The sequence below is a fragment of the Megalops cyprinoides genome, chromosome 4 (genome assembly GCF_013368585.1).
Source record: "Megalops cyprinoides isolate fMegCyp1 chromosome 4, fMegCyp1.pri, whole genome shotgun sequence".
Lineage (NCBI taxonomy): Eukaryota > Metazoa > Chordata > Actinopteri > Elopiformes > Megalopidae > Megalops > Megalops cyprinoides.
This window is the reverse complement of record NC_050586.1, coordinates 4458394-4483151: the sequence shown is the minus strand read 5'-3', so window position 1 is coordinate 4483151 and position 24758 is coordinate 4458394. Positions and strand designations below refer to the sequence as shown.

Here is a 24758-nt window from a genome sequence, read left to right as displayed (position 1 = left end):
TCTCTTAGGTTCAACCCTTTTCAATGAGTACTTTTCCTCTGCCTCCTTTTACTGCTCTTACCACTACTACTCCTCTCTATTCACCCCACACTCGTTTAATTTCTATTCACCCAACACTTATCTTCGATTCACACATTACAAATCTCCTCGGTCACATCACATTTTTCATTCCCAATTAACCGGATTATCATTTAATTTATTTCTAATTTCACCAAACACCCATTTATTTCAAACATATGATTTTTGAACTGTGGATTCCTTTGGAAAATCATATGGGCTGTTTGAGATACAACTTTAAAAAGATGTTTAAATATATCACTTTATTTCACTTAATTGTTATCAATCAGTTTAATTTAACTGTCAAAAACAGTAATAAAATAATTACAATATAAATATTAATGGCTGTTGCTGTTGCTGTTTTAAGAAAATCATTATCATTTTATTATTGTTATTCTGATGATCATTATTAAGCAGAGGGTGAGGAATGCATTAGTGGCTTTTTGGAAGGCAGGCATTATGATCTCGGGGGGACGGGTTTGGGAGCATAGCGGGGAAGCGCTGAGCGCAGCCTGTAAGCCGCTGGTGAAAATCTCAGCGTGTGGGTTTGCGGGGGCTCTTCTCCACCGCACTGTCCGTTCACATTCCTCCCTGACTGACAGCTCCCGGCGGCTCCCTAACTGCCGGCTTCAGGAGAGTGAGGTTAAATTGTGGCTACCGACAAATTGCACGCTTGAGTTCCTGTGCCGTGCCTCCTGTATCTGCGCCTGTAATCGGAGAGTGAGCCGGGCTGCTGTTGCTTGCAGGGCCGCCGTTGCCCGCAGGGCCGCTCTCGCCCGCCAGGCTCCCCCCAGCCCAGCCGCAGGGGCGTCGGCTCCAGATCCATGCCCTGCAGAAGGGCCTCTGGAGCGGAGACAGGCTTTCAGTCAGCTGAGCCTCTGCCACACGCGTGCACACACACACACACACACACACACACACACACACACACACACACACACACACACACACACACACACACACACACACACATACACACACTCACAAACACACACGTGCACATGCACACACACACAGACACGCACACATACACAAACACACACATACGCACACACGAGCATGCACATGCACGCACACACACACACAGACACACAGACACGCACACACGCGTGTATGGTCCGGCCGGCAAGAGATCAAAGCAAACAGGTCCAGCAGGACCCCTGTACGCCCATCAGTCCAGCCAGTGGTCTGTCCACTTCACCCTGCCCTCACTACTTAAGGAGCCCCTGCACTGAAGATCGCTACACTGATAACGCAGTATCTACTCTTAGAGCACAGGACGTGTGGTGATCAGGAGAGCGCCAGGGCCGCCGCTCTGCTAATAAGAGGCTGTTTGTGGGCTGGTTAGCCGAAGAGGTCGGCCGTCTCCCCAGCCAATTCCCCTGGCTGAGGAGAGCCTACTTAGCAAGAGGTCAGTCAGCGTGGACCGCGGAGTTATTACAGAGAGAGTCCTGCAAGTGTCTCCAAACAACATTAATTGCAGAAATGGGACATGCCATAAGATTCTCCAAGACTAAATACCATGGAACAAGACAAAATGAACACAGCCACACAGTCCATGCCTCAATTGGAGAGAAAAAGGTGGAGAAAAACATCAAGACACAATCATAGGAAAATCTTAGAAATATCACCATCAATATCACCATATTAGAAACATCAAAAACCCTGACATTAGTTATGAGATACAGATAGGCTGTTGGATATAGATGAAATAAAATATGGATTCTCTGAGAGAATGAGAAATATGGTGAAACACGTTTTGAAAATACATTATACATTACCATTTGTGACTACATACCATTTGTGACCTGAACAGTATGCATGCTTCACTGGACATTAGAAATGTATATTTTTTTGAAGGGCACAAGAATGTGCACCTCATATTTCACAACACAGTTATGCAAATGTTAACTACTGCAGGAAGGCAGTTAGCGAGAAGCATCTCTGTCTGCAGCCTGAAAAGTGTATCAGTATAAGTACGTGCACTCTGACTCTTGCTACTGCGCGGGACTCGTGCATTAAGTTCTGTTTAATAAAAATCTGAATTATTCAATAATGCAATGGAAGAGCTGCATATCAATGGACACATAAGCTGCAGTGGAGAAATTATTATTATTATTGGTAACAAATATGGAGAACATTCAGCCATCTGTTTCACAACGGCCACCGCCAGCGCCAGGAAGAGTGGAAGTCTTGCAAACAAACTGAGCAAACAGAATGCCAAAAATTCTTCCCAAAATCCCCAAACCCAATCCCAAAAAAAAAGGGGGCGGTGGGGGTGGGGAAGACAAGGTATGCATGTCACGAAATGACAGGTGATTGCGTCATGTTTTGGCCGCGGGGACAGAGGCGGCGATGTTGATATTAAACCTAATACTTCCTTACAGAGGAACACCGCCAGCCTCGGCCGGCCCTGTGCCGTCCAGCCAGAAGCCAGGCAAGCTGAAGCAATATTATCCAGCTCCGAGCTGCTAACTTTAGATTCCGCCTTTCAGCGGGGGCCTGCCGACTCCACGTCCGCTATTGACAGGCCCTTCCTTTTTTCATTCCTCTTTTTTTCTCCTTTTCTTTTCTTTCAAGCATTACAAATGCACAGGGAAAAAAACCCTGGGAGGCCAGCATCTAAGGGGTTAAATAACGCCAGCTGAGAGGAACTTTATGGAATGTTTTTATTTATTTATTGCAGATATCGCAGGGTTGATTTTGTCACCTGCAGGAGGAAACCAGGAGGAAAGGATCACAGATACATTAGAAAAAGTCTTTGGTGTGTATGTCTGTGTGTGTGTGTATGTGTGTGTGTGCATGTGTGTGTGCATGTGTGTGTGCGTGTGTGTGTGTGTGCGCGCGCGCGTGGGTTCACACTGAGTGAGTGTGAATGCTATTTGAGAGGGTACTCGACTGAAGGATCTTGCACACACACATACTGTGTTTGCGCACACACACAAAAATCCCATCTGTCAGCATTAATCTGCCCTGGGTCCTACGCATAACTAATTAAAAAACAACATATAGCAAGAGGATGCCCCGACGGTCCTTAAAAACATCCCATCAGCACAGCTGGGAATCACTGTACATTTAGGGCTACAGGTCCGTTAGTGTACAGGACTCCCCTCACATCGGGAACGTCTGGTTCTCTTATGAAACCACGCGGTTCATATATCTGCTGATTTGCCCTACATTTACACAGTAAAATACGAGAGGAAAAGGGGGTCTCAAAAAATACAACTCCCACTTCCCATCACAAAGGATGAGCTCACTTCCAACAGCATATAATTGAGGTCACAACACCGGGCCAGAATTCCACCTCCAGGGAATGAGTTTCCACTCCTAAATTTCACACGCCATCTCCCACATGAGGCTGGCGGTTGCCTTGCTGATCAGAACCCCTCCCACTGCGGGGATAACTCCCCTACCTGTTTACCTTGGGTAACCCCCCCCCCCCCCCGAAGTGTGTCCTTTTGTCTGCATCCTCTCCCAAATATTTCAGCACGTCAGTCCGTTATTGCACATGGGGTAACGAGGAGTTACTCAGCAAGGACTACTCTCCAGTACTCCTCTTCCGCATTCCTCTACCTTGCTTTCACATGTGACACCTTTCTCTTCAACAAAATGAACCCATGAACAGAATTAAATTATTATTATTAGATTATTATTAAATCTGAAAACAAAAACAAGTTTATTACCTTGATGAATAAAACTAAAAATGACCATCTCGTTATAACATTAAAATTGTTGTAAGAATTTGAAGTCAAAAATATAAAGGTTGTTAATTCTGAAGCAAATAAAAAATTAGTTGTCCTTCTGAGAAAATATTTTTGAATGTCATGAACTAGATCAAATTAATGGACATTAATTGGGATGTTTTTTTCTCCCTGTGAGTCAACTGACAGGAAACACAGACAATGCTGGTATGAGAAGATTTTTACTGCAGCTATGATTTTTGTATCGGGTTCATAAAACCCATATTATGCACACAGTTCCAGACCTTCATCAGTCAATCAGGTATGCTCCACATCTTTCCTCTGCTACCAAAAAAAGGAATATCTTTACAAAACAGTAATTAGATCCAGCACCGCTAACATGAGAAAGTCTAGCGGACATTTGCAACATATTAAACCCACCTCATGTTTCAGAAGCTAATCTTATAATAACATCATTCAGCCCTGCACACAGAGTCGCTGGAAAGAAGCAAGGAGTAAAATTCACCGGAGAAAGAAAAGAGGAAAAGACGTTATTAAAAATTATTTTGCGCTTTCAGAACGCACTCACTGTACATACCAGGGAAGGTGCGGGAGTGAATGTTTTGTCAATTCGGTGATTTAGTGTACGGATAATTACAGGACGTGTCTCCGGTGCTTTCCCTGTGTAATTAGGAAAAGCTCCGCCCATGGCCAGGGGCCTCTCTCTGAGCCCATGGCAGTCTGAAGTCTGACTAATGTGCCCTAAATGAATGTCATAAAAGTCAAAAAGGTGTGAATTACACGACTAAGTATCCCGTTGGCGCGAATAAAAAAGTATATACATTCAGCAACAACAACAACTACAAAACAAGCCTCCACAGATGTCAGACGGGCCAATCGAACGTTGCATAAACTTGATTGGAATTCATGTAATGTAGGTTAATGAGTATTTGGGCATGTAAGTGTGACTGCTTGTGGGTGTATATCTGAATGCATACGTGTGTGTGCGTGTGCGTGTGCGTGTGTGTGTGTGTACGCGTATTTATGACTGTGTGTGTCTGTGTGTGTTTCGCCATGGTGTATTTGTGTGTGTACGTGTGCGTGTGTGTGTGTACATGCCGGCGCGTGTGTCCGCTAATACTCTTGCCGTGAGTGTGTGGGTTGCCATGTGATGTCACGCATTAGGTGCTGGGACTTGCACGCTCCCGCTGTGATGGCGGACACATGGCCCCCCCATCGCAGACGGGGGCGTCTGTCTCTCAGAGGGGCGGCGGGGGGAGAAACAAGCAGCGCCCCGGGAAGAGAAACACACCGGTGTGCGAGCGAGTAACAGGCACAGGTGGATCACAGCTCTGAGTGATTCATTTTCCCAGAAATTCGGATTTCCGCTGGTAACAGCAATGCCCAGAATAACGTCCCAGGAGTCATCGCAATGTAGAGAGACAGAAGTCTATATGGTTTCAACATCAAGACAGAAACTATGAGCTGCGGCCGACAAAGAAATTAAGTTAACTACCTTTTAACATTTGACTATGTTGTCTGCTGTTTACAGCAAAAAAAAAACATCACTGTGATCTATGGTCAATTCTTCACAAATGCTTCACAAAAAAAGGCCTTGTGTTGTGGCTAGCTGATTCCATTTGGAAGGCCTCACAGCACAACTTTCAAAGTGTTAAAATTAGAGCTTGCCAAAGTATTTTACTTGTGACATTGAAGAAAATAAGAAATGAAAGGAAAATGAGATCAAAATAACCACAGTTGTCTTCTCTGTGCCCTTACCCTGAGACAGACTGCAAAGAGCATATTTATCTCCTCTACAGATCTTACACCAGTAAAATCAGAACACACATACACACACACACACACACACGCATACACACACACACACACACACACACACACACACACACACACACACACACACAGCATGTTCGCACTAAGTATAGGCATGAAAATAAAGCTGGTGGAACACAACTAAGACCAAAAAAAAAAAAAAAAGAGATACTCCAAAATGCTCGACCCCGGACAACATTTGCCCTGTGTCAGCGCAGGCTGGCGTCTCCCGGGCGATGGAATTTGGGTCTGCAGCTATGAAATTCACATTGTTACCGCTAACTGCTTACGGTCATGTCAGGGAAGCCGGCTGAATGGAAGACAAAAAAAGTGATGCCAAGCAATAGATGTTGCTCATTGTTTGTTGCCAGGCATCTAGCAGGGAGTTATAATGTCCTGGTGATTGAAGTAGCAATGTTTAAGCCCCCCAACACAAAAAGCTCTTAAAATTTACTGACAGGCATGAAGGGTGCTCACGCGGAGAGAGGCAACGTGAGTGCTCCCTGATCCCACACGCACTACCCGCGGTCGGAGGGGAGATTTAAAGCGCACCCACCCAGAGAGAGAGAGGGAGAGCAGTCGCCACGGCCGCCGTGTGATTCATCGCTCTTAATATTACCACCGCTCCTCCGAGCCCCTGCCACCCCCCCAACCCCCCAAAAAAAAGATCTGAGAATTATTAGCACCTTTATTGTGCCCTGTTTGTATTCCTACATTTTTTTTTTTTTTTTTTTGCATGTGTTGGTATAACTGTGGCGTTTCGGCTTTATGAATCGTTTCCCCTCGCAGTTAATTCAGCTGTCTGGCTAATGGCTGCGTTTAGCAGTGTTTGGTTGCATTCGGCTGCGTTTGGCTGAGTTTGGTTGAGTTTGGTTGCGTGGATGCAACCAGGGCTGGTGTGACGGTAGACAGGGACAGCACTCTCTGAACCGTATCGGCCGAAATCCCGTGGCTGTCTGACACCGAATCCTTCCCCCACCGATCCCCCTAAAAAAGACACCACTTCCTCATACATGTTCCTTCCTCTTTGTTCAGTGGTGTCCCAATCGTTGCTGTCTGGCTACTAACACATAAGTTCTGAATAAATGCATGACGGTAATGCATGCTTTATATGAGAGAATGTCTGAAGTGATGATGATTATTACAATATATGGCTAGGTACAGGTGATGACACACACTGCAAATACTATCCAAAAAAGCAAATACATTATTATGGCATTATGTGTCTCAGATAGTACTACTACTGCTGCTGCTTTTACTACTACTAATAATAATAATGTTATGATTACTGTACTTAGTAATAATAATACACTCAGCACAAATGAATATTACCAAACAATAAATGATATATTTCATATATCATTATATATTTCATATATCTCCATATTCAGGAGATTAAATTATGCTGTCAACTGTATGCATTTAGACCACTGCACAATAATAATAATAATAATAATGAAAAAGCCCAGACTGTCATATATAATCATACGGATGAGACAGAGGAAATTTGGACCTATTGGAATGATTGCCCAAATGGTCACTACATGCGTCAATAATAATAATAATAATAATAATTTACGCAAAACGTTTGAGACGTTTGAAGGAGGAGAAGGAGATTCGTTATTTGTTATTCGCTTGGACCTAAATCGGCAGATTTTACAAATGACTGTTACCTAAAGAGCAGAGCAGTATTTCAGCTTCCAACAACATTCCTGCTGTTAGCGTCATTCGCGTTCGTTATACTATGAAACCATGGACGCATTTATTAGGCAATGACAAAATAAGGTACGGACGCATGTCCGTGTTATTTTTATAATAAAGCTTATTTTAACTTCTCTACGTTTCTCTCATATCCGATTGTTTTCATCGCCTAAATAGCAACGCTAATGTGATTTATGATATCCACATTCCATTACATCGTGCTCATGTAACTGATTACATGCTTTAGCGCGTGCGTGCGCGCGTGTGTGTGTGTGTGTTGTATTTTTCGGCAAGATCTTGGATCTGTTGCTGGTGTGTTTTTGATGCAGTGGCCGTTCTGTACGCTATTTTTTTAACTGAAAGCTGTGACTGTAACATCCACTACTGCACATGTAACCGACATTAAAATTGAACATACTATTTTGAAAATAAATAAACAAGACGGACAAGTGGAAACGAGGTAAATTTAGAAACACATATTGTAAACTAAGCTGTGCGTAAAATACTCGTTCTTCGACAATCACTGACGACCACACCGCCGGGTTTGCTCTCAAGATGTTTTACCTATAGATCATTCGTGAAAAAAACGACCCAGAATGGGATCCTTATGTTTCCTTAATATTATCAATTATACTAATTTATGGTTTTTGTCTGGCCACCAGAAGTGGACAAACAATTAATTCAATCGCTTGTATTCGTCTATGCGCTGTCACGACGGTCCACTTAAGAAGTGAACAGCCTCTGAAGAACGCTGAAGGTTGTTTCGGAAAATAAAACATTATTACAATGCCCATTTTGACTGCGTTTAGAAATAGTACTGTATGCAATTTTACTTACAACCTGAAACACTTATAAGATAAAATATAATGAAAATTTTCGACGACGGAAATTGAAAAACAACAGCCTATTTTCAAACAAAACAATTATGAATTCTGTCAATAGCTCACAGTCAAAGCCCTCACTTTCTTAGTAGGCCTGTTTCGTATGGCAACCACCGTAGTGGAACAGTTAAATCGTAAAATACCTACTACTACTACTACTGGTAATAGTAATAATAATAATAATAATAAAAATAATAATAACAATAATAATAATGATAATAATACCTACTTTCCGCCTTAAATCCAAGCGTTGTACTTATTTTTAATGATCAGAAAATCTTTATCAGTTCCTATAGAAAATGAACGCGCTACATGAATGAGCTACATATTAATAATATAATAATAATAATAATAACGTTAAAACACTTGGTACAATAAAGCCTACACAATAACAGCCGTGCACTTGAACTTTGAATTTAAATAAACGGTATAGGCCCACTTTATCGCTTCGCTTGTAATGTTCCCGTGAACGTTCTTAGTTATCTGAAATGTACTCTATTACATTAACATTTTCAATACAGACACATGTTACATATGATCAATATCATGACGTGATGCACTGTAAATCAATTGTGCGTTTCAAAAATGTATATCCAAAAATGTTAGCGTTAATAACATGCTGTTTCAATACGTAGATTGCCAATGCAAACATGTAGGCCCATTTGAGGGACACGAATAGGCTTTATCAGAATGTCATGGAATTACGATAAAACAGCTCGACATTTGAAAAGAAAATACTTATAAATGTTATGATGACGCGAATCACTACAATAAATGCGGGAAACATTTTGACTAATGTCGAAGTTCATACATAATTAAAATCAATTTCAAAATATAGGCCTACAGCTAGGTCGTCCTCCAAACAAATATTTCGAATGAACTCTATCACTTTCTGACAAAAAAATTCGCAGGTAAAAAATTTTTTTACGTGCGTAAAAGATTTTACGACCAAAATTGGCACGAAAAAAAATTCTGCCCAAAATTCTGTTTTTCAGGAAGGCTTCGTAAACACACGCTGTCTTCACACAGCATTACAGAAGAAATAAACGGATGAGGAGAGGAGAATAAGGACGAATCCGTGCCCTTACTGTTGGTAGTCGTGCTTGCAGTAGAGTTTCCTTTCCCGGAAGTAGCAGCTGGTGGTGAGCGGCTGTTGACACGCGGCGCACTGCAAACACTCCTCGTGCCATGAAGACTCGTTCACGCGCATCAGAAAACGGTCGGATATGGGCCGCTGGCACCCCTCGCAAACCGCCTGGTGATGACACTCCGTCCCTGCAAGGGAGAGAAAACGGTTTATCCAGGTCAAAAGAAGGGGAAAGGAATAAAACTACTCACAAGATGGTAGAAAAGAAGGAAGAGGCACTCATATGAAGTGAAACGCACGCATTAAGAATACACCGCAGTTCAGTAAGTCCCCAAATTTTATTACATAGTCTATAAGAGCTCTTGCTCTGACTTGAAGGAACCACAGAATAATTACACTGAAATGTAATTAACAGAAAAACCAACCGCTGGAGATTAACCCAAATATCTCATTTGTGTGACTTGGACGTGTAATGACAGGTCGGGAAGTCAAATGCGTTCATTCTAAACATCGAAATACAATACTGAGCTCAAATTTACGAGTTCGAATGCACGAACGCTGTATGTCATTATGTGTACTAAAAACCGGGGAATGTTATTACTACCACAGTGTCACAAAAAGTGAGATTGGTGCGAGCATTGATGTAGACATTTTGTTAGGTTTTTTCATCAGTCTCGACATTCAGCTGAAATAAGCTTATTAATGTAAAGCACCAAAGTTAACATTTTCCATCTTTATAGTATATGAATTTTGCTTAACTTCAGCAAAAAAAAAAAAAAAAAAAAAAACGCCAACGACGTGGACACAGAAATCGTGACAGCCTGTCATAACTGTGAAAATTATTCCAGGGATCTACTGCAGCGCAAGCCCGGCGTTGGCTGCTCTGTACCGTGTACTCAATTTACCTTGATACACCCGCACTAAAACAACCTTCAGCGTAACCAGTCGTTTTTCATAATCTGGTGAAAGCGATAATAGCAGTCATGATATACGTTGTATGTTTTGTGGCTGCTGGTCGTTAACGTGGTGTATGCGAGGAAGACTTACCGAGCATAACTCCCAATGTAGCCGGTCCCGATCGTAGGGGATGGTCTTCTATTTTAATACCGTCCAGCATCTTAGAGTAATCGGACTGATTTCTCGTGGGAAAGCACCTTTCCAGTGACTCCGGACCTGTTGCAATATCCATAACAGTGTTTTGTCAAAGAGTGGTCTTCCCTTCAAAATCTCACTTACTGCACAATACAGAATCTCTGCAGAGCGCGCTGTCTCTAGGCACAAGCCAGCGTTCTTTGAAAGCAGCCCGTTTTCAAACTATTTCAAACTATGCACTGTGTTAGCCTATCCTGTCGTCGTTGTTGTTATTTTTTAAACGCAAACCCTGAGGTGACACACCATGCCGTAATGGAAGTATAAATTCGATAAACACGGTCTCACGCAGTCACCTGTTAATTTGATTTGATTGTGTCCGTTTCCTTTCGTTGAATACAGATGGTCTAGCTGTCGCGCCACGCTGGGTCACTACTGGTGAATCCTCTCATGGAACATGTGCTAAAAAGGTGAAAAGTAATCAGACACGGCAGTAAATCCAGGAAAGATAAGTGGAGATGTTCCAAAGTGAACTCTTAAATTAATGTGCCATGCGGAGCCCCGCTGCTTGAAGAGTCCGAAACCGAGATTGAGGCGAAGGGATACACCCTCCTCCCCTTCTCTAGCCGCGTCACTTTTTTAGACTATTTACTGACATTTGGATGCTATTGGTGCACAGTGTTCGTGCGCTCTACCGAGTGGAACTAAGCGTTCCGCCTCCAAAATCGTCAACTAGTGCCATGTAACTTACACACAGGAAGGGGATAAGCAAACGCACCAGTACAGATAAACAATAAAACTTTCTTAAACACCATACAAAGTTAGAGAAAACAGAAATTCGAAGGAAATCGAAGGGATCGTGAAAAACTGCGAAGCTTTCTTTTCCACAGCCAAACTTTAAAAACACACAGTGAGTTTTCGGACAGTATTCGTTTTAATGACTAGCCTACTTTTAAAATCTTAAGGCAATTTGTTGGTTATCCAGGAAACAAAAAGGGAAGCGTGCACGGCGCGAGGAGCCATACTACCTTAACTGACGTCCCTGGTATCATACTGCAAAAAGCTGTCGGAGAAATCAACAAAAGGGAAAAAGAAGACTCAAAACTCCGAATGTGATTTGGAACCCTTTATTTATATCAATTGAACTGCCATACACAGCGCGTCTGTGTATTTTTGACAACAAAAATCTATAGCCTAGTGTACATATTATTGGTCAATATGTATGTTATTATTGTTGTTATTCTTTTTATTGTCACCAGTAATGAAAACTGTTACACAGAAAAAAAAACTCGGAAAAACAACCCATTAACTCTTTATCATATACACGTGCAGAATATCTGTGCGTTTGATTATTTTATTCGATTTAATGATTTTCAGAATTCTTATCAGAAATTATAGTAATACTGCCACTACAATGCATTGCCTCCATTCAGTCAGAGCAAGTACCTAATGGCCTAGTTTTCATTTTTGTCTCTTTTGCTCTCTTACAGAGAGAGAGAGAGTGGGGGGAGAGAGAGAGAGAGAGAGAAAGCTTTGAAATCAGGTATTGGACCATCACGCCGCGAACGTTTGGACGCATTGTGTCTATTACAAAGGCTCGAACCTATTGACCCCCTCCGCCGAAGCACCTGGCGATGGACGGCGATAACCGCGAGCGCAGCACGGCCTCCGCGGTAGCCGCCTGACGGGAGAGGGTGCCCGTCCGTGACCGCCGCCTCGGGCGCTCTAGAATGCTATCTCTACTTGACTAATAAATCCATCGATAAAACGCGAGATAGTATTGAGCTGAAAATGAAATGATTTATCATTTCTCTCCCCTTTCCTTCTCCTGGATACTATATCTCGGTTTCTAGAAAGTTATTGGAAATTCATAAGTAACGTCTATTTTCTCTCTCCCCCCACAACTCCGTTCATTTCGAAGATATAAATCTGTAATCTTTTTTATCAAGTGGCAGGAACGGCTGTGTCTTTATTTTTATCGTTTTCCTCTTCTATATTTTCTTATTTTAATTAAAGTGAAATAAGCAAAATATGCCAATGAGCCGTCTATAACAAGAGGATCCGTGGAATAAAGCACCTTTCTATTGGTTATACCATCTTAATTTCAGCGTTAGTCTAGTCTAGGGCCAGTCGATTCTGATATTAAACGCTACACTGGCAGAATAAAGCAAAATTACGGCGATTTCGGTTCTTGATTATTAGAGTTTCATATGACATTGTTAACGTTTAGTCGATTCGTAGGCGACAACATGATTCAAATGCTTTTAATCTTTCCCCTTTCCTGTTATGATCAAATATTTTGTATTAGTTCAGCTTCAAATTTCAGGAATAACGTAAATTACCTCATGATAAATAAAATGTAAAATGATATGTTCGCTACTGAAAGGGAAAGCTAAATCTACAAACATTTGGATCTTGATTTCCAGGTGCAAGTTATTAGAAGATATATGATAGACAATATTATTACTGAGTTAGAGTATTTAAAAAATTTCAATAATTGTTTAAACTGATATTTATTTTTATATACCTGAAAAAATGAAAGATCTCAATGAGAAAATTATGTTGTAGTATCTCAGTCGGTAATTTACCGAGTGTACATCTGGAGTATACAGTTGATAGGCCTATTTGTTATTGACACTTCAGGCAGAAGAATACGTGATCCAAACGAGGTAAACGAGCGCGGGATAGAAAATTTATTCTCGTGTCGCCTAAGTATTAATTGCACACAAGGTTTTAGTCCGGCGTGGAACGTAGCATAATGAATTTACCGCGAGTGATGTCCCTTTCATCTGTCGAAGTTTTATTAATTGCACGTGTCCTCAGTTGTTGGTGAGATGCTCTAGACCCAAGGCCAGATTTTTTTTTTCAGCTCGAATGGTAAGCAAAACAAGCCCATTTCAAAGATAATTAATGCCTGATTTTCTCAGCTTTAAAATGTACTTGCTTGTTCTCCTTTCATGACCATACAAAAGTCCATACAATACAAGAACTTCTAACAATGTCTCAACTAATATTCAAGAGGAGGAAAGTAGAGATGTTTGAATATTCCATTTAAATACTATTACAGAAAAAAAATGTAAAAGGAAATATCTGTAATATTATTATTAATAATAACAGCAATAAATAATAACAAATAATAATAATAGTAATAGTAATAATAACAATAATAATAATAATAATAATAATAATAATCATCATTATCAAAAAAGCAAAAAAAAGATATTAAGATATTAATATCTTAGAGCTGAACGGCGCTATTTGAATCCACAGAAGGGAAAGCAGAGGGCAGATGCAGAGGTGTAATTCGATGTAATGTATGTATGGAAATCATATAACGGATATGCAACTATATGTAACAGATACAAACTATTCTTTTCACTCAGAAGTAAGAGACGCGGGCCACCCTTGCAGGTTGGCGTGCGCTCTCCTCACGCACGCGGCTCTCAGTCTGCTGCTCTGTCCTGCGCGGATGAAAGATGCGGCTCGGACGTCCACTCGCTTAAATCACAGGGCGCTATATATAATTCCTCACTCTCCCCCTCACGCGTTCCCCCTGGGACTCGGTACCTTGGAGCTATTTGAGAGGTTTCAAGCCGTCACCAAGTGAGACACCTATTGATTCTTTACACTTCACTTCTCCCCCTCGCTTTTGAAAACATTCTTTTTTAACCGGTACTGTAAATAACTCTAACTTGTTTCAGTTCATCCTGTCCCAGCAGTAAATCTTAGTGCGTATGCTTTTTTTCGCTGTCCCACCGTTCATGGTTCATACGAGCTCAAAACATCACTTACTGTTTTATTTTTTCGCCCCATTTTTGGCCCGCTGCGACGAGGGCATCCTTGTTCAATGCACTTGGTGCTAATGTCGCTCAGATCTCAGTCAGATCAGGCATAAAATCGAGGAAAAGACTTGGGCCGAAAAAGGCGGCCGCTGCTAAAGTTAATTACTCGGATCGGCTATTATTTATCGCCTGGCGTCTAAATCCAACGGATAAAATGTCCACGAAGACAAATAAATCCTACATCAAACAAAAACCAACCTGTCAACGCACGGAATGAGAAGCCTAAGCAAACTATTTTATAAATTGTTTGAATAGCTTAAAGGAGTCGAATTGTGGCAGCGATCGTTTATTATATTTAGATCTATTTAAGGAGCAACTGTTTCGCTGATTTTGATATACACAGGGAGCTATTTTTCATCTTTAGAAAATACATTTGTAACATAATGACAATTTTTTGTGATTGTATTTTTTTTTCTTATTTTGCAGATCGTTTGTAGATGAGGTTGTGTAGCTCAGAATACATTAACATGCATTCAAATGGATGGAATGACACCGCAGCTAAAATTATAAAATGCTGTATGCTAAAATAATCCGCAATTATTTTTATATAAAGGTTAACTAAAACAAATTGTATTTTCCCCATGCTGGTACAGATGTTATATGATAAAACGCATAAAAAGAAAAACATGGACTGTTAGAAAAAAGACATTGGTAGAAGCTTGTAAAAACCATCTGACGAACTACAACGAACCCGTGTTTACACAGTCGTAGGCCTACGTTTTTACTATAGTCGGCTATTGCCCGTGCAGTCGACGTCGAAAAGTATTACTATTGCATCCATTGACAACAATTTTTCCGACTTATTCTAACGTCTGAAATGAGATCCACAGCGAGTCATGATCGACAGGGCAGGTTGCATCGGTGAGCTCGATTTAACGAAATCACACAAATGGAAAAAATAAGAATATGAAGACGAAAATTGATCGCAAGTGTCAGAAACATAATATAAATTTCAAATTTTAATTTAAAATTCACCCAGCACACGGCTTACCGGACATACAGATATGATCCCCAACACAATCGGCTGGAAAAACAAATTTTAGTCTATATGATTTCTAAAATGATTAGTGTAAACGAAAGTATACATAGAGAGATAGATAGATAGATAGATAGATAGATAGGCGTGTAATAACACTATAATAACCATGTTTATGTATTAAGGAAGCGCACACATCTGAGCACAGTTCAACAACACATTAGCGGAAAATCAAGAGTAATATTAACAATATTAGAACGCGTGGTTTTAAAATACAGTTTACACATTTCAACGAAATATTTTCGTCAAAATCTTCAGACAGAAATGGTGTAGATAAAGTATTGTTCATTGTCGAAAGTTTACAAAGGTAAATCACGAATTAGGGTTACACTATTAGCGTGTTAATAATAATAATAATAATAATAATAATGATAATAATAATAATATTCTAATAATAAAAACAACAACCATCACAAAATCATACTTGGATGCGCAGAACACATTGGAAAACTTTACAGTGTTAAAAAGAAATAATTTAAAGTGCACGAGAGATCATCTAAAGGTTACCTTGTATCCATAAGCTCGCTTGATTTCCTTTGTAGTGCATCTGGGAGGCGTGCAGAGCTGTACTGTACCGCTTTCACGACTCAAACGCGCTGCATGCCCTCTTGGTTTGGGTATGTCCCCCCCTGGTGTTCAGATTGTGAACTGAAGTGAGCAAGGTGTACTTAACCGGGTGTGTAGCGTGGGTGCGCGCGCGCGCGTGCGTGGGCTCTCCAGCTCTCAGTCGCAGCGTTTTCAATCCAATGGCCAGCTGAAATATCCCTTGTTTACATGTCTATATATAAACGTCTATTTGAATATCTTGTAAAGAAAAATATCGCATCATTACCTGTAATCTTTTAAGGCAACGTGTACTAAATTAGTGTTAGAATTACATGCTACAGGGGCCGTGAAATATACGAATGTGTAGCCTATGTCATGCTGGCGGAAAAATGAAGCATCTCCTGTTTCCAAATAATAGTCCTGGCGATTGGCTGTAATGTCTTGGAAGTTTGTAACGCCTTTCGTAATGCTGTAATGCATTTTTTCGCGTCAGACTTGTCTAAAGTATCTTATTGTTGTTATGTATCGAACAATTTATTTATATTATATTTTTTATTCTTGTTTTTGATAAAACACTACCCATAGTCGAAGTGTGATCCTTTGAAAAAACCTAATACTCGCTAACACGGGAAAATACTCGTTAACAAATGCATCAGCTGTCGACTATCCTTTTTAATATTCCATGTGATTTGAGTAGGCCTTGTAGAAAATACCGAGACACACCAAACCAGTTTTAATAAGTAGGGAAGACGTTTCTCAGGCGGTCTGTGGATCTAGACATGCCGACGGGCAAATAAACAGCCCAATACCCTTTCAATAATACGCATTATTATTTTTATTCTACTTTATTTACGCAAGGGTGTTTGAGCGCCTGGAAGCGTTACTGGCCTCAGTGAAAACGTCTGACATTCGTTCTAACGGAAGAATCAAATCATGTCCTGCACGCGTTTTATTTAAATTATCTCGTCAAAAGCAAAGGTCCGTCGTCGGCTCGGTGACTTCGGCATGAGACGAGCGTTTTCAGACGGTTGCTAAATAATAAGCTACCTTCTTTCCTCTATTTGTCAGTTGTACGAAGAGCAGAAAACATGCCTTAATAATGTAGCACTACTATGACTTGGAGAAATAATACTTGCACTATACTCCTAATAACAATGACAATAATAACAGGCCGGTAAAGCGGCATTAGTGGTGCTGTGGTACTGTTGGTGCTGACAAGTACTCTACCTTGGGCTCAAACAGCCAGACAGCTTATTCAAGTCAAACAGCTTATTAACAAGCCCATTTATCAAAAGAAATGACAAACGCACTACCGCTTTAAATTCGTTAGGTGGCTTTGAGACTCGCGCCACAACAGTGTCATTCTGACAACATTATCTGTAAGCGTTATCTGTTAGTGATTTCGGCCTGGCGGTTTGATCTTCCAAAATGGGATACGCCCATATCGTTTATATGAAGTGTAAGCTGAGATGCCATTGGTTCTCGAAGTGTTTCATAAAACAGAGCTCATTACACGCCCATAAAAAGACTTCGCATCGCAATTAAATGCATCACATGTTAATAGTTACTGATATGGGCAACCTTTCCCCAAACTAGGACCGAGAATACCCTACAGCTGCAAGGGCAGATAAGATGCTAAAACGAACCAAGAAACAAAACCACAGCAACACTTTTCACCAAAGCTGTTCAGACACTGTAAACACAATTCAGATGAAAAACAAAAACTCACACTCTCCTCCACAGACAGACTACTTCAGCTCGCTGGCTGCATTTTATACAATTAACCTAATTCCCGCGCTGCTATTAAATAAACGAGTGTCAGCGTCACAGTGGCAGGTAACAGCCTCATCAACGAGAATGCATGTTTATGTATTCATTTAATTTCTTTAAATAAACAGTTGCGGTATTTTCTGCCAGACGAAAACCCCCCGCGAGCTCTCATAATAGCAGCAGGTGTGCAGCACGTGCAACCTTGCGTTAAAATGAAGGTCATTCTGCTTGCACTAGGCTTGCACCACGGAATGCGCCTTTCACGCAGTAGAAAAAAAAGAAAGAAAGAGAGAAAAAACTTGATTAACATATTAAACCGTTTGGCCATACCTTTATTCAGTTAAACCAGCTGTTACTGTTACATTGAACGACACAGCAGCCAGGATCTTGGTAAGTATGTTTACTTCAATTTGCTCATATCGCCTGCAATTGTAAAGATATGTATAGGATGAAATATTTTGTAGCCTATTTGATTACTATATTTAGTCTGTTTCTCTACACATCCAAAAAAGCAAACACAACTATATAATCATCTTTACATTTTTTATAGGCCATAGCCTTAATCCAATTCGCCAGCCTGTAAATGTCATCTGAAATCATTGGGAAGTTCATTTACATATATATTAATCAACTCTGGTAATTATAATATGCTAAGACAGCTCCCAGAAAAAAAGGATAAAAATCTTAAACTAAAACGCCCCTTTAACATACCGATAAACTAACGATATTCACGTTTAATTTGTCATGATGTAAACAATAAAATAAGATTATGATAACAACATACAAACCTTTATTTTTTAAATTCTCAACGAATGCTGATAAAATACAACTTTCGATACCAAAAATCATCTTTAAACTCATTTAACTCTGCTATCTTTGCATTCATTTATTTATTAAAATTAGCCTAAGAATGATTACGCGCTTAGCCCATATGAAAAATTAAAAAACACACCTTCGTTAAACCCATACAGCTACAACATAAGCTAGGATTACGTTGACTAAATTTGTATCTCAAGATGTTTGCTATTGCGCATAAGGGCGCTTGTTAGGGAACACGTAAAGGACTACATAGCTATTATGAAGTGTATTCTAAGGATCTGACAAGTATAATTACATGTTGCCTTGCCATTCCGAAAACGACAAATCAGGTTGCCGCTCTAAGGCTTTCTATAAATTATGCTGAATGAAATGACCTCGCTCGACAAGGTCTCATTTGTACTGTATTTTCGTTTTTATGTTATCTTTAAAGATGTTAAATTTTCAAAAAGAACAGCCCGTGTAATTAAATCGTCCATCCTCTTTAAATGGTAGAAATCCTTCGGTTCCCCTGTAACCTTTATTACTCGCACGTAGGACGCCTTTCGTTAATAAACGTGGCATGCCCACGAATATAGAGTGAGTCTCCACCTTGGCCAACTTACTAAAAATATTGGAATTGTTGCAATAACTTTAACAGCACCCAAACCCATATAATATTTGTAAAAGCAGGCCGAATTAAAACGATTTTGTTGGGAAATAACAAATTGAAACGCTGTAGTGGAAGTAGTATTTGGTAAATGCGTCCCCTTAGCATAATAATAATAATAATAATAATAATAATAATAATAATAATAGGGTACTACTCTATGAACAAAAAACTCTCGACCAAAGACCAAAGACGTTGCCGTTGCCAACGTAATATATCATGCTAATACCCGGTGTCAAAGCGGTTCCGTTTGTGGTAGAACTTAAATTCATCTTAGATTCAAGCTCAGAGCCTTGGTGAGCATCTAGAAACCAAACATTCAGCGCTGAAACTGTCATTATGGCGTTACATTTATGACAAATATTGAATTATACAGATTAAATGGAGACTATACGGTACTATACAAATGAAATAAATGTTACAGTTGTTATTATCTTTTATGTGAATATCCATGACTTGATTAGGAATATATACATTGTATTGTACTGATAAAACAAAACAAAAACAAAATAATCAGTAGAGCTAGTAAACGCTGTGATGTCTCAAAGTTAAATATGTATGCGCTACACTGCCCCCTAAGGGAAGGAAACGCAAAGCACAGTGGATCTTTCCGACCTCGTGAGCCAGCGGTCGGCCTGAATACACTTTTGCAAGTATATCGTTTGAAATAATAAGAAAAAAAGTTCGGGTATTTGAGGAAAATGAGGAAGACAAGCGTAAATCCGTTATAATTTCCCTCTATGCCTTAGTGCCTTCTTAAGATTAAAGTTAATTCTTTTAAATAAAAAATGCAGCCGACATTGTCACGGATTGAGGCATCCACCACCAGTGCGACAACTTTTATGAGCGTGAAAAATAGCCGACACTGTGTACCAAATTCAACCTTTTTCCTTTATTGTAAGTCTAAACTCCCGAGTATGACTGGCACAGATTCTGTTTGCTTTTCTTAGCAAAGCATCTCAAATGAATGCAAGCATTCAGTGTCGTGATACGACGGGGGACGGAATTAGCGTTCCAGTTTGGGGTGACATGCAGCGCGAAATTATGAGTTGAACTTGGACCAGCCAGAGTAACTGCGCTGTTCTCGTAAACGTGTGCTTACTGCAAGATTCTACACGAAGATGTCCAATTTCTGTTATATTTACAGGGGAGTGGGTCACTAAAAACTTTCGAATGGTGTGTTGGATTCCATTGTTTGTCTCTAATTACAATTCTTTTAGGATTGTATATTTAATCTCTACATAGGGCATTACTATGGGTTATTTGCTGTAAGCATATTCAGCTCCGTTGTAAATTATACGTGTACTCAGTACTTGCTGATCTTTTTACTGATATTTTCGTCTAATGACCCAACAATCGGACTAACATAAAACGCTAATTTAAAGGTTGACTTAAACCACAGAAGACGACGGCGACAACGCGTAGCATTCATGAATACCTGAAGGTCTTAAGAGAAAATGGATCTTAATGCTATCAACAGAAACACGGTGTAATTCATTTGACATAAACTGCCTCTCTCCAGTGAAAACATTTCAGCGAGCGATTTAATTGATCAAATATTACACAATTTGTCATTGCATCTTCACTGTTAAGCTGTAAAGCTTAATTCTGAAATCGCTCCGTTTTATTGCACCTTATTTGGTTGCGTAAACGAAGGGTTGCTTTGCTATTTGTCTTTTGGGAAACGTAAACGCAAAGCGCAAATTTAAAACTATTTGACAGTTCGGTGCTGGGGTTCCTGTGTTCATTTTGTTTTTACCTACTAGCAAATAGTTGCAAGTGGTAGGTAGTAAAACTTAATGTGTACTTTAGAGTTTAACGTGTCAAGAATGCAGTTAACATTTAATACAGCCTCGCCGTTTAAAACCCCTTGACTGAAAAGTCAGCAAACAAAGAACTCCACAGGAAAGTTTCTCAATTTTGGATCATAAAAAGATTGAAAATATGGTGGATAAATAAGAATACAATTAAGACAGTGAACAGTAGTGCAAATGTATTTCTTTTTATTTGAAGTTATATATTTCCCCTGTAAACCAACACAATTGTTTCGCTAAAAAAGCTTTAACTGTCTTGTGTTTATCTCCGCAACATTTTGCACTAAAACTGCGATGCACATAATGTTGTCGGAAGAGCGCAAATTTAGGCACAGACTTCTGGATGCACGCAATGTTGGCCTCAGAAAACAAGACAGATTAGAACTGTCAGGATAACACTCTCCGCTCCAACAGTTTGACAGTAGCTACAGGCGAACTGGAAAAATGTCACACTCCAGGAAAAAAAAAGTGAAAAAAACTCCCCGACTAAATTCTCCTCTCTTGCCCGGCCTTGTATGACATTATTGTTAAGACTTAAACTGTCTTAACAAATCTGCCTGAAAAATGAACCTCTTTCACAACAGCTTGGGCTGAGGATATACAGTGAGTTTCAGAAGAAGTGGGCTTTTAAGTTTAAATTCACTTTGATCTTTTAATGAGTCTTCTCCTAACCCTTCCCCCTGCCATGCCACTTATTTAAAGCCAAGGATAAAAGCCTTCTTGTAGTCTTGTTTCCCCCATGCAACTAGTTCTTCAAGATACAGCTGAGCCGCAGTCGGCCAGTTAGAGACGCGGGCCCTGAGACTCATTTTACAAGCTATCACGTCCCGGGAACGAACAAAACAAAGGAGACTGTTCCGTGCTGACATTGTGCGGTTTGTCCTTAAGAGTGTTACTTTCTTACTTTCCTTCATTTATTTATTTATTTTTTAATTTTCCTCAAACTGTCATTAACATGAAAACTGAATTATGTGGTGTGAGTAAACACAAAACACAAACACACACACTTAGGTTTCTCAAGAACCTAACTGTGCTTAAACTTTAACTCATGATCTTATGCAAGTATTATTATTATTATTATTATTATTATTATTATACAATGTTTAGTTGACAGGACAAATGCCTGTCCAGGAAGATTTTCCACAAAATATCAGCATATGAGATAAAAAAATATAAGCATAAGATTAGTGCATTTTCTAGTGTTAAAGAAAAATGAAACCTTCACAAAAATAATTTCACTAGTTTAGCATTCTAAGTTTGTGAACACTGCTGTAGGTTTGTACAGGACTGAATTTCCTGAGTGTTTTCCTATGAGAAAACTTTCTTAAATGCGTCCCTGTGCACATTTTAAGAATGAATTCATGCAAAACAAAAATTCTGAATTTATAAAAAATGTATGAAAAATGGAAACCACATATGAAAATATGAATTCAATTAAGTATCTTTGATAATGTCATAAATAATCAACATTATATCAGAAGAAATGGATGAAATATACACTATTTTCTTGCTAAAAATACTATTAAAAACAACAGGATTATTCCACTTCTATCGATTTCACTTCGTACAAAAAAACTAATATCGTAAACTATGCCGCATGGATATAGACAACTATTAATTTTAGTGTGTACATACTGAGATTTTGAGCTCTTTCGGAGACCACAAGAGCATACAGAAATAATAAAGAAATGATAATAATAAGTTAAACCCCAGTTCAAAACCAGCAACGTACTCTCCGTCACTTACTTCGGTCAGCCTCTGACAGCGCGGATTCCGAAAGGCCTCGCCGACATCCGCTCCACAGCTGCATTGGCTCCACCTGCTGGTGAATGCGCATCACATAAAAACGCTGGATATTGCCGCTTTCAAACGGAATAAAGTTATCAGGAGATAGTTCAAAACGTTTTTAACTGCTACTAAAACACTCCAGGCATGAAAAGAAAAAAAAAACAAGCCGCATCGGTACTTGTCCTACTTTATGAATATTCTACTGGTTTTATATCCAGGAAAACGAACGTTAAAGTGTTCTCGTGACATGAATGATCAATTCCCGAGTGACACAGCAGAAACGTGTAAGCCTCTGTACCCGCTTGTCTAAAACAGGTCGAAAAATCTTCAGTTGTTTTCCTATTCGTTGATAAAGTACACAAATGGCTGGTTAAAATAAAAGATTTTTTTTTACTTTAGCTTGGCTACATAGTAATTGTCAATGATGACAACTACGAAAAGTTACTACGCCTGAAACGTACCTGAAACATCTTTCAAGCCTTAAAGAATTACCATCGACTGATATGTTTTCACATCTTAATGAACATATATCGCTGTTTTTTTAAGAAATATATGCGCCTGCTAACACACATGTAGCTACACAGATTACAATGCACGTGTCTGTTCTGACACTATCTAAAATGCAGATTACCTACTGCGTGTATATATGAAGGAAACAGTCTGTAATTGCGCAGGTCAACTTTAACTTCCGACGGAGAACATGGATCACGGTTTTCTTTCTGGGAGTGCTGCTTCCCTGTTTTGGCTCAGGTCAAAGCGCATTATTTCTCTAAGAGTCTGAGCAACAACAGAGAGCTATAATGGAGCACTTTGCATATAGAAATACATATTTTGTTCTGGAATAAAGACGGAGAAAGAGCACTGATAACCCCAGCATTACTGAAATCCTTACAGATGCACACAGAAATGTAGAAACGTCCTTGCTGACTTTTAATGATAGGCCTGGTTTCATAAGAGCGTCAAGGAAACCCAAGATATGTTCTAAGTTAGTGCACACATTTACTTCCAGTTTTCAAACTGTATGAAATTTTTTTTCTCAACATTTTTTCCCCCTACTACTACCACTACCACTACAGTACTACTACTACTAATAATAATAGACATGATATACACCAGACCAAAAGCCTGTACTGTCCCAGTCAGGAAAAGAGCTAAAATAATCTCATCTTCATACATAAAATTCCTTGAAATCTTTCCAGACTGCACATATACCATCCATAGAAACAGACATAAAAGAGGATGTAAGTGATACATACTGGTCTTCAATGCATGAAAACATCCATTCACTCTCCCATCATCTTAGACATAAACTTTCACAATTCAAGAGCTTGCAGAGAAACTCCTTATGCTGCGCGTTCAAAATACACAAATGAACATTTTTTTTCCACATGCTATGTTTCTGACCAATGCTGTCACTCATATTGGGATTCAGTGATTGAGACAGTTTCTTCTCGCCTTATAAACTGCTCTCCCAGCCCATCCACATATTTGGCAAGTCAGCCCAGACTGTAGCCGCAAAATGCATTGTAACCCCATGCAAATTGATGGAACTACCAACAACAGCTCAATGAAGATTTTCTCCACTTAAAAACACAGTCACATTGCACCCCATCAGACAAATGCATTAGTTCTGTTTACACATTACAATGGAAAATCACTGTCAGCTAAATTACTACCATAACCAAAGGATTTTAACTCGCAAAGCCCTGCCGCAGTGTCTAATAGCACAAAGGATGTTTGTATCAGTGCTACGTCAGCTCTACGATAATGCTCAGGGCCTCTCCAATTAATCTTTTCTGCACAAACCCATCATTCTGCCTCAGTTACATGTTTTTGAGGCTAGTTTATTCAATTTTATGTGTATTTTTATGTACAGTTTAACAGTTGAGGGAGATTAGATTAAAACTCTATCAGGGGATTGAAAAAATCACAGTTCCAAATAGCTTTGGTAGACCGTTAGAAACTGAAAATGAAATAGTAATCTTTACTCATTTATAATGTGTCCTTTGTTTCACTGAAGGTGTAACTGAGATTGGGAGATCATATTCATGTCAGTCTCTGGGTTGAAAATAAGTTTTTTGAAAATCCCTAAAAATTCTTAGGCTTGTGTCGATATAGATCACTGTAAATGTTGAAAGGTAATTGGGATATCTGGAAGTTACACATGGG

The 24758-nt window shown here is 39.6% G+C and overlaps 1 protein-coding gene across 3 annotated transcripts in view; it reads right to left on the bottom strand.

Moving 5' to 3' along the window:
- lmx1bb (LIM homeobox transcription factor 1, beta b) overlaps positions 1-10434 on the bottom strand; it is a 75345-nt gene extending 64911 nt beyond the window's left edge. The window contains exons 1-2 of one of the 3 annotated variants that reach the window (XM_036527738.1): positions 10287-10434; positions 9241-9427 (exon numbers count right to left, since the gene is read on the bottom strand). In XM_036527738.1, the coding sequence (XP_036383631.1) occupies positions 9241-9427; positions 10287-10428 (329 nt within the window). In that variant the 5' untranslated portion in view covers positions 10429-10434. The remainder of the gene's footprint in view (positions 1-9240; positions 9428-10286) is intronic. The other 2 variants (XM_036527736.1, XM_036527737.1) reach the window with 2 other exon arrangements.
- Positions 10435-24758: the final 14324 nt, after the last annotated feature.